Raw genomic sequence first — 9,506 nt, 5'->3', positions numbered from 1 at the left:
AGTTAAAAGTGGTGTTTCACCTTTAACACAACAGATGCAGAGCTCTCGTAATCACTGTGTTGTTAGCAGTCCTGGCGAAACATTGAAAGACAAACCAAGTCTTAAACCATGCATGCGTTTACCGGTAAGCCTAGACATTCATCTGTTGAATTACGCTGTTAAATGTATCAAATAGCTGTACAAATATATAAAAAATCTAAAGGATTTGGTCAAAAAAGAGAAATGATAAAAAAAAAAAAAAAAAAAAAAAAAAAAAAAAAAAAAAAAAAACTATTACTTGTCTATGAATGAAATCTATCATTTTGTGCACTTTCTGACACATTGCGTTTTTTCATTGACAGTTTTTTGTCCTTTGCTGCTGATGTGGTCGTGCCAAATAAAGGTAATTCATGGATTAAACCAAGAACAAACTGGGTTTACCTTTCATTTTAACCTCTAAATCCAGAGAACAGTTCACACTAAAATGAAAATTCATTTATTCTGACATTTATTCACCCTACTCATTTCCAAACCTGTATGACTGGCATGCTTTTGTGGAAAACAAAAGAACATTTGAGGGTGAATGACAAAAATCAGTCACAAATCACTTTCATTGCGCACGTTTTGCGCGCAATGAACGTGAATGGTGACTGGGGCTGTCAATCTGACATCTTTTGTATGCTAAAAAATAAATAATATCGGTAACACTTTACGATAACATTCCATTAGTTAACGTTGATTAATGCTTAAACTAACAGTAGCTTGCAATGAGCAATACACTTGTGACAGTATTTATTAATCTTTGTTAATGTTTGTTTTATAATTGTTAGTTTATGTTAGCGCAGGTCGTTTATTTATTTTTTTAAGTTACAATTTTTTATTTTAATGATACAACTTTTAATTTAATTTGATTCATGTTGTTAAATACATTAAATAATTAACAGATACAACTTTTAATTTAATAATGTATATATATATATATATATATATATATATATATATATATATATATATATATATTTTTTTTTTTTTTTTTTTTTTTTTTTCATTATTAGTTTACGTAAACTAATGTACAACTAATGGAACCTTATTGCAAAGTGTTACCAGAAAATCATATGAGTTTGAAACAAGATGGCAGAATTTCCATTTTTGTGAGAACTATTCATTAGACTTCTGGAGGGCTACTTTTTTTATCTGCGCGTCTAGTTTAAAATCCAACCTTGTGGGTTTCTCAAACACTTTACAGCTAATCTCTAAACAGGAATCATGTATAGATTTAGACTGTCTAGAGGTTGTAAATTTATGATAATAATGCCTTTTGCTGAGTAACTCATTCCCTGAGAGGTTTTTGTGAATCTTCTGCATTACCTTTATTTCAGAAAAGCTGGTCCAATGAAACAACTGAAAGCCATGTGGGAGAAAACTCCACAACAGAGTATGAGTATTCCACAGAGGTGGTGGATTACACTGATCTTGAATTAATGTGCGATAGAGGCTCCAACCGTTCCTTCCGTGCATGGTTCCTTCCCACTATTTACACGATCATCTGCCTCATGGCCCTCGTGGGAAACTTTCTGGTCATCCTAACCTACCTTTACTTCAAGAGGCTGAAGACAATGACTGACGTCTACCTGCTCAATCTAGCCATGGCTGACCTGCTGTTTGCAATTTCTCTCCCCTTCTGGGCAGCTAGTTTCATGAGCAAGTGGCATTTGGGTCTGTATCCATGCAAAGCCATGTTCACCATCTACAAGGTCAGCTTCTTCAGCGGCATGTTCCTTCTCACCTGTATCAGCGTAGATCGTTATTTCTCCATAACAAAGGCAGTCTCTGCTCATCGTTGTCGCTCCAGTGCAGTCTTTTATGGACAGGTGTCTTCTCTAGTAACCTGGGTGATGGCAGTGATCTTTTCAGTCCCAGACATGGTGTTCTCTGAAGTCAACATCAATGGCACTTGTACAGGAAATGGAAACAACTATGAAGACTACCGCATTAGGATGCTGGTAAGTCAGATGGTCCTGGGTTTTATACTTCCAACGGTTGTCATGGGGTTCTGTTACATCTGTATCATCAAGACCCTTATCCAAGCCAAGAACTTTGAGAGGAATAAAGCCTTCAAGGTCATCATTGCAGTGGTATCTGTCTTTGTGTTCAGTCAACTACCCTACAATGTAGTCATGGGAGTGACCGTTCAGGACACAACGGATTGCAACAAGGACAAAAGTCGTCTTTACGCTTTGGATGTGACCAGAGCCGTTGCCTTCTTGCGATGCTGTGTAAACCCCTTCCTGTATGCATTCATTGGGGTAAAGTTTCGCAATGATCTCTTGAAGCTACTGAAAGACTTGGGATGTATCAGAAAGAGCCACCTCATGTACACCCACTGTGGTAAACGAAGATCCTCTGTTGGCCTGGATACGGAAACCACAACAACGTTTTCCCCCTGAAAGCTCCTCTCTGCTGAAGAACAGATTCAAAAACAACAAAAATGTTTTGCCAATTTACTTCGGTTACATAGTGGTAAATCGCTTCATAGCTCCATTCAGAGCAAACCAACTATGGAGGACTGTATGGTGACATAAACTGACATACTGCAATTTCTGCAGTTTTACGACTGACTTACTGTACAAAAACTTCCTGCTTTGTAAAAATAAGCTTTTCACTTCTTGTTTTTCATTGCTCTTTGAGAGAAGAAATGTCTTTCACTCTTTGATATATGATTTAACCATTTTGTGTTCAGTATCTTGTTCTCAACATCAATGTCTTTATTACACATGCTTTCAAAAATGAGATATCTTTAAAGCTAAGTATCCACTAATATGTGGAAAATCAGTTAGCAACATAATCCTCTGTCATGGTTGGAATTCTTTAAAATATTCATTTTCTTTACTCTGTCTAAGATGTAATAAAACTGAATAAATATACATTTTCTGAAATAACTGACTTGAGTTTTGTGTGTTAGAAACATCTGCACAACAAAATAGTTCCACCCTCTTCAGTTGTGTGCTTAGGTACAAAATATATGTAACATTAAAATAAAAACCGAGGCGAGCCTATGTAAAGGAGAAATACATTTAGAAACTACAAACACAGAATTTAAACATAGAACATTGTTCACTATGAACTATTCACCCCCCTTACTAGTTTGTGAAGAAGACATTTATATACATTTTCCTGTGGTCACAGTTAGTACAATGTTATGTGTGTGGTTGTGGTGAGTCTGTGTTACACTTAAAGTGCCCTGCTTGCAGAAAAGCAGTATACAGCTCAATTCCAATTACATATGTAACCCACAAAAACACTTTACTAAAGAGCAAAGTTACTAAAGAACAAAAAAGGCTCAAAGCTGTCACTGGGGCAGTACCTTAAGGTACAAAAGCTAAAAGGTACATCTTTGTAACTTATTTACTTCTATGGTAGGTATTAGTACTTTAAAAGTACATATTAGTACCCAATGTGCAGGCCTACAAATTAGTACCTTTTGAAAGAGTACTGTCCCAGTGACAGCTTTGTTCCTTTTTTCAGAGATTGTACTGAAAGAATATTGAGAATATTGAGAGTTGTGTGCTCTGCTGGCACTCTTTAACCTAAACAGTGTAAATGCCAAGGGTCATGGTTATTTTCACAAATTTCAAGATATGATATTTTACATATGCACACTTTGCTTTTGGATAGTCATTAGTGAAGGGCTTAGGACTTGTCTCTAAAGAATCTGAACTTAACACCAATGAGCAAGGAGATTCAGGGAATCTCAGTTTGAGAAAGTGCTATTACTATTACACACCATGTTGGTTTAATAAAAAAAGAAAATAAAGAAAGAAATTGTGTTTGTCTTGCTTTATTCTCATTATCTAATAAATGAATTGGCACCCAAACCTCCTTTCTTTCTTTCTTTTTTTTTCTTTTTTCACATCTAGTTAGGTATTGGTGCCTTACTGCTTAATGTTAGATCAATAATGCAAATATTAGTTGTGGCTTAGACCTTTTAACCTTTCATCTTTTAAATATTGATATCTGATATTTTAACTCCAGGTAACTTCAGTAAGACTACACCTGCACTGGAACATTTTAAATATTGTATCTTTGCTCATTGGCACATGAGGCACTGTTTTTTGTTTTGTTTTTTTAAAAGCAAAGTTGTTAATGCCATGTAGATTTGCACAAACATTGTATGAAAAGACTGACATGACAGTGCATAATGATTGGCTGACAGTACCACAGGAACCTTCACTAGTGACTATTTTGAGCTGTAACACTGAAACCATTAAACTAGGCACTGCAAAGACAGAGAGAGAGAGAGAGAGAGAGAGAGAGAATGAATGACTACTTTATGATCATTTACTACTTAATGAAACATATAAGTTGTAATAACTGTTGCTTTAACAAAAAACTTTGAATTAAGCTATTATGATGTCAGTATGATATCATTATGATTATGATATGATGCTGCAGTTCACAATCTTAGCAGCTAGAGCGCACTCTTGCATAAAATAATTTTGACACTGGCAACCATTAGAGCACATTACGATACAGTTCTACACTTGAGCAGCAGGTGTCGCTGCCCTTCTGCAAACAGCAACATTTAAGAGGAAAGGACAGCACAGGAAACAATACAATGTGTTGGAGGTAGAAGTGCAGCAAGGAACACCAGGGAATATTTCCTATTTCCTATACACAGTCACCTTTAAATCTACAGTAGGAGCTTCTTGGGCCTGAAAGCAAAACTTGTAACAATGTAAAACCTTAGATTCGTATTCTAAGCAATGTGAGAAATGTTTCAGACTTTTTGAATTTTAATGCCAGAAAAAAAAAATATGGATAAAAATTGTATTGGGTTATAAATAACCAAAGGTCATACAAGAGGACAATACACTCATAGTGTCTCTCACAGCCTTTCTTTCACAGTCGTCGCGAACAGAATCAACGCCTAGATCTCAGATGTTGTTTTATTAATAGACTGATATTACATTAGGTTTCCCTAGAGCTATTTGTGAACTGGCCAACCCTGTAATAACGGCTAGTTAGGAGAGAGGACATGCTGAATATGAAAAAGAACTAGTAGTGCTAGCAGTGTTTTAATTTTTTCAGATTATTACATATCATGGCCCTCTTAAGGCACAAGATTGTTGGGTTTTGTTCATCCCTTTTGTGAGAAAAAAAAGTGAGCTTAACTGTATTAAATGTGCACTTATAGTGTACTTCAAATCTCAGTATTTGTAATTGTACTTGCACTGTATTGAAGATAATTTATTATTAATTAAATAAAAGTACACTTATGTGTACTTACAAAGAGTACACTTTCTCTGAATATTGTCAAATTAAGTTTTACTTTAAAGCACATTTTAAATAATGTTTTAATCTTTTGTCATGCATTAAGTGAAGTGTTGACTAACATACTAAAGCACATGTAAAATACTTGATTATAATTTTAACAATAGTTAGATGTAGATACAGTATTCTGTACTCACAAGTATATTTCAACACATGACATAAATTTCAAAAGTAATTACCTTGAAGTATTTTTAGTTTATAATAAATGCTTGTCAGTACATTCAGCAGTACTTTAAAAATATTTCAAAGACAATAGAATTATGAAATTACATTAAAGATGTACACAAGTCCCACTAAATGGGTCCAAAAAAGCACTTTAAAATTCAGCTAATTGCCTATAAATTATATAAATTTAAACCAAACATTTTCTTTTAACTGTAAATAAAATGCAATTTAAGGGATACTCCATTGCAAAATGAAAATATTGTCATTATTCACTTACCCCCATGTCGTTCCAAACCCGTAAAAGATTTGTTCGTCTTCGGAACAGATTTTAAGATATTTTGGATTATTTTTGTTTTCTTCAAGTACAAGAAGTATTGCCCTCGCTTCATAACGTTACGGTTGAATCACTGATGGCAGATGGACTATTCTGATTATGCTTTTCATACTTTTCTGGACCTTGACACTGTTATTTACTTGGCAGTCTATGGGACATCAAGTCTACCAGTTTTCATCCAAAATATCTTAAATTGTGTTCCGAAGACAAACTTTTACAGGTTTGGAACGACATGGGGGGGGGGGGGGGGGGTTGTGATTAATGACTAAATTTTCATTTTGCGTTGGAGTAACCCTTTAAGTGTCCAAAAACATCACATTTAAGTATATTATTTTAAATTATATTATTTCTGTAATAAGTACTCTTTTTAAAAGAATGTCATTGTGTACTTCTTTTGGTTCAGTGTGAATGTATCCCAGCATTCTAAATGCAACTGCATCTAGAGTAAATGGCACCTTTAAAATGCTGGAGCTTGTTTGTGTTTTTGTAAGCTCAACTAAATTGATAGACTCTCCTCAATTAGAAGGTTATATGAAACAATACGTGCGGAAGCAAAAAGAAATACAAACTTACACTTTACTGAGAAAAATCTCACATTTAGCTTATGGCAGGTGTTAATTTCCCATCCATACAACCAAAGTCAAATCACATCAGGAAGGCCTCTGATACCAGCTCAGAGCAGTCAGAGTCTGTATATATCAAGTGTGTTCTGTAGGTTACATTTGGGCTGTAACATAGACGACTGTCGTTTTCACACGGAAGGTCCAGTTAAGACATTTTGATAGAACATTACAAGGTCAAAAAGGTCAACAAAATTAAAAATATGCATGGGTGAATTATACACAATAAGATCTATAACAAGCATTTAGAAAATACATAGAGTGAATGCCATTTCAAGCTGACTATAATGCCTTCAGACTGCAGTGAAGACAGAAAGATCAGGAATTTAGGGAATTACTACAGAATAGAGTTTAAAACGAATTTAAATAAGAGTCATTTGTAATGTTAGTAGGTCGTTTTAACATAAGTTGTATGGCAGGTGATGATCTGTTTTTAAAAGCTAGAGATAGGCTATGTGTATTTTCATATGAAAGGGAAGCACATTTTCAAGCAGTTTTTACATTAGAATGTTTACGAAACGTATATTTTAGATATATATTATTATGTAGGCTACGTCTGGCAAGACCTCATTCCTGTCAGTCACGTGAGTGTAAACCACCGTCATTTTAAGCTCTTGTGAGTCACCTGTCGGCTTCAGGTGTTCACGGGAAAACACCAGATAACTTGAAAATCAGGTCCTCTGAACACCTCTCGTGCTTATTTCGCCACGAACAAGACTCGTGTGAATGGATACGCGCTGCAGTGTAATGAAACTCCTGTCACGCAGTCAAACGCTCATGTGACGCAACGTCAGAGTCACATTATAGGCTACATGTGCGCAGAGCTGGAGGCGCTTGTGGTATGCTTGAGTAGTCTAATGCTTTGAGGCTTGTTTCGAGGTGCAACATAAATCTAATGTTAATTAACAGTATACTATATGCTGATATGAAAACTGCTCATTAATGTTGTTATCAGGGTAACCACACCTTTCAATAAACTTCGATAGTTTCGAATTAATTAATCATAATATAGAAAGTTTAAAATATTAAATATTTTCTGACAAAAACTAGTAAATAATATAGGCATTTTATTGAAAATGTAAGTTTGACGAGAAGCCAAGGTCAAACTCTCTGTTTTCTCCATCCATTCCTTTTACACGTCCAGACTCTGACCTCCACCTTATCTAAACCGATTATCTCTTTAATGGCACCGACTGTCACAACTCCATAGATGGATCTTCAGGGGAACAGCTGCGGGGACCGCGACCAGATTCGTCGGAAAGAGGCACGTGACGGCACACGCAGCGCATGATTGTGACGTCAAATACCGGAGCCCTCTCGCGCCTCTAAAATGAAATGACCTTTCTTTTTCGCCCTGTTACAGGATCGGTCCGCCGAACGGCTCGAACAGAGTACCACATCCCACAAGACAAGGAGCTTCCTCACACTGTCTGAAAGGTAATATCATCAACCCGACATCGTCGTGTTTTGTGCGCTGTGTTGGTGATCACAGATGTGATATTTACACGAAAAGGAGGATTTTGAAGCGGTTCTGAGGAAGGATGGCGTAAGCTTACCGGTACTCTTCAAGAACAATCGTATGTGAATGAAGGAATATATAGGGTTTAATATAAATCTCTGTGTTTTTGTAATTAGACAAGGAGGCTGGCTCGTTTTTGGTAACTGAACAGTTATAAACGTTCAGTAATTCATGGGAAAGTGTGCTTTGTGGGAAGCTAGGCAGATGTGGCTAGCTGTTAGCTTCCGCAACATGAATCATACGCCGGTTTACGACTTCTGCGGTGTTCTTCAAAGATGTATAGCTTATCCGAGAGTCTTTTTGTAAGTTAAATTGGGATTTTGTCACGAATTCCGATCCGGCTTCTTATTAATGATAAGCTAGTTCTCACAGGCGGGTGTCTAACGAGCTATACTAAAGTGATTAGGGCTTCTTTTAATGAAGGCGATTTAAGGTTATCCTCGGATGAACGTCTTAAAAGTGAGATGTTTACAGATACGAGTTGACAGAGATTGGATGTCGTAGGAAACATAATCTATCTACCTAGAAACCAACAGCAGATGCTTTCCTTTTCTATGAACTAACCTTATAAACTATAGAGCTTAATTTGGTCGATTTATGTCTTGAAGCTCATGGGTTAAGCATGTAGATGCTCCATCCTTGAATGACCTTATGATGATCTGTCGACTGTGCTTTTAAACCGTTTACCCTTCAAATGCCTTTCTGCAGTGTTTTCACATCTCCTTTACTTCTAGGTAAATATGGGTGACGTTGATAAGGGAAAGAAGGTGTTCGTCCAGAAGTGTGCCCAGTGCCACACAGTTGAAAACGGAGGCAAGCACAAAGTGGGGCCAAATCTTTGGGGTCTTTTTGGACGCAAGACTGGTCAAGCAGAGGGATTTTCCTACACGGATGCCAATAAGAGCAAAGGTAAGGCTTACTGATTTGAAAAAAAAAAAGTGTGTGCTTTTCACAGTTCGATGTAATGACAATATTGATCAAATATTTCTTTTCACAGGCATTGTCTGGAGTGAAGAAACCTTGATGGAATATTTGGAGAATCCCAAGAAGTACATTCCAGGCACAAAGATGATCTTTGCTGGGATCAAGAAGAAGGGCGAGAGGGCAGACCTTATTGCATACTTAAAGTCAGCCACATCATAATACAGCTGGAGAACGGGAAGACTGCAATATTTAAAATACATGTTTATAGTTTGGATTAGAATGTCTTTAACAGTATCTATTCAAATGGTGTGACAGATCATGTGGCCAGGATTATTCATTATAACATGTGGCATGCTTCTAATGCCAGTCCATTTTAGCAGTGAGGATTTCCACTTCTTTGTTTGTTCAGGTAATGTTAAAATAAGTCGAGTTACTGCAGATCCCCAGTGTTTCCACCGAGGGGAATGAAAACTGTCCCCTGGTTTCACAGGAGCTGTTGTACATTAAATTATTAAATTGTACTGCATTCTTAAAGTATTTGGATCACAATGAGTGACTGAACAAGCAGCATGCTTATTGGTAACTAATTGTGTCAGATGGGTTTGATCTGTCAAATAAAACGGTAAAAACAGCC

General features: G+C 36.3%; 2 protein-coding genes across 2 annotated transcripts; both read left to right on the top strand.

Annotated features, from left to right (window-relative positions):
* On the top strand, positions 1-2,915 carry LOC109102553 (C-C chemokine receptor type 7-like). Its single transcript, XM_042757864.1, has 3 exons — positions 1-124; positions 342-382; positions 1,359-2,915. Exons 1-3 carry the CDS (start codon positions 109-111, stop codon positions 2,424-2,426), a joined length of 1,125 nt encoding a protein of 374 aa, XP_042613798.1. The 5' UTR covers positions 1-108; the 3' UTR covers positions 2,427-2,915.
* A 4,799-nt stretch (positions 2,916-7,714) lies between these two features.
* On the top strand, positions 7,715-9,506 carry LOC122145272 (cytochrome c). Its single transcript, XM_042757863.1, has 3 exons — positions 7,715-7,866; positions 8,683-8,857; positions 8,946-9,506. The coding sequence occupies exons 2-3, from the start codon at positions 8,689-8,691 to the stop codon at positions 9,089-9,091; spliced, it is 315 nt and encodes a 104-aa protein (XP_042613797.1). The 5' UTR covers positions 7,715-7,866; positions 8,683-8,688; the 3' UTR covers positions 9,092-9,506.

This window comes from Cyprinus carpio, chromosome A6 (genome assembly GCF_018340385.1).
Source record: "Cyprinus carpio isolate SPL01 chromosome A6, ASM1834038v1, whole genome shotgun sequence".
NCBI classification, from domain to species: domain Eukaryota; kingdom Metazoa; phylum Chordata; class Actinopteri; order Cypriniformes; family Cyprinidae; genus Cyprinus; species Cyprinus carpio.
This window is presented reverse-complemented; position numbering and strand designations above follow the sequence as displayed.

Coding starts and splice junctions, on each gene's coding strand:
- LOC122145272 (XM_042757863.1), top strand. CDS start 8,689: ATGGGTGACGTTGATAAGGGAAAGAAGGTGTTCGTCCAGAAGTGTGCC. Junction 8,858..8,945: donor GGATGCCAATAAGAGCAAAG/GTAAGGCTTACT, acceptor TTCTTTTCACAG/GCATTGTCTGGAGTGAAGAA.
- LOC109102553 (XM_042757864.1), top strand. Junction 383..1,358: donor TGTGGTCGTGCCAAATAAAG/GTAATTCATGGA, acceptor CCTTTATTTCAG/AAAAGCTGGTCCAATGAAAC.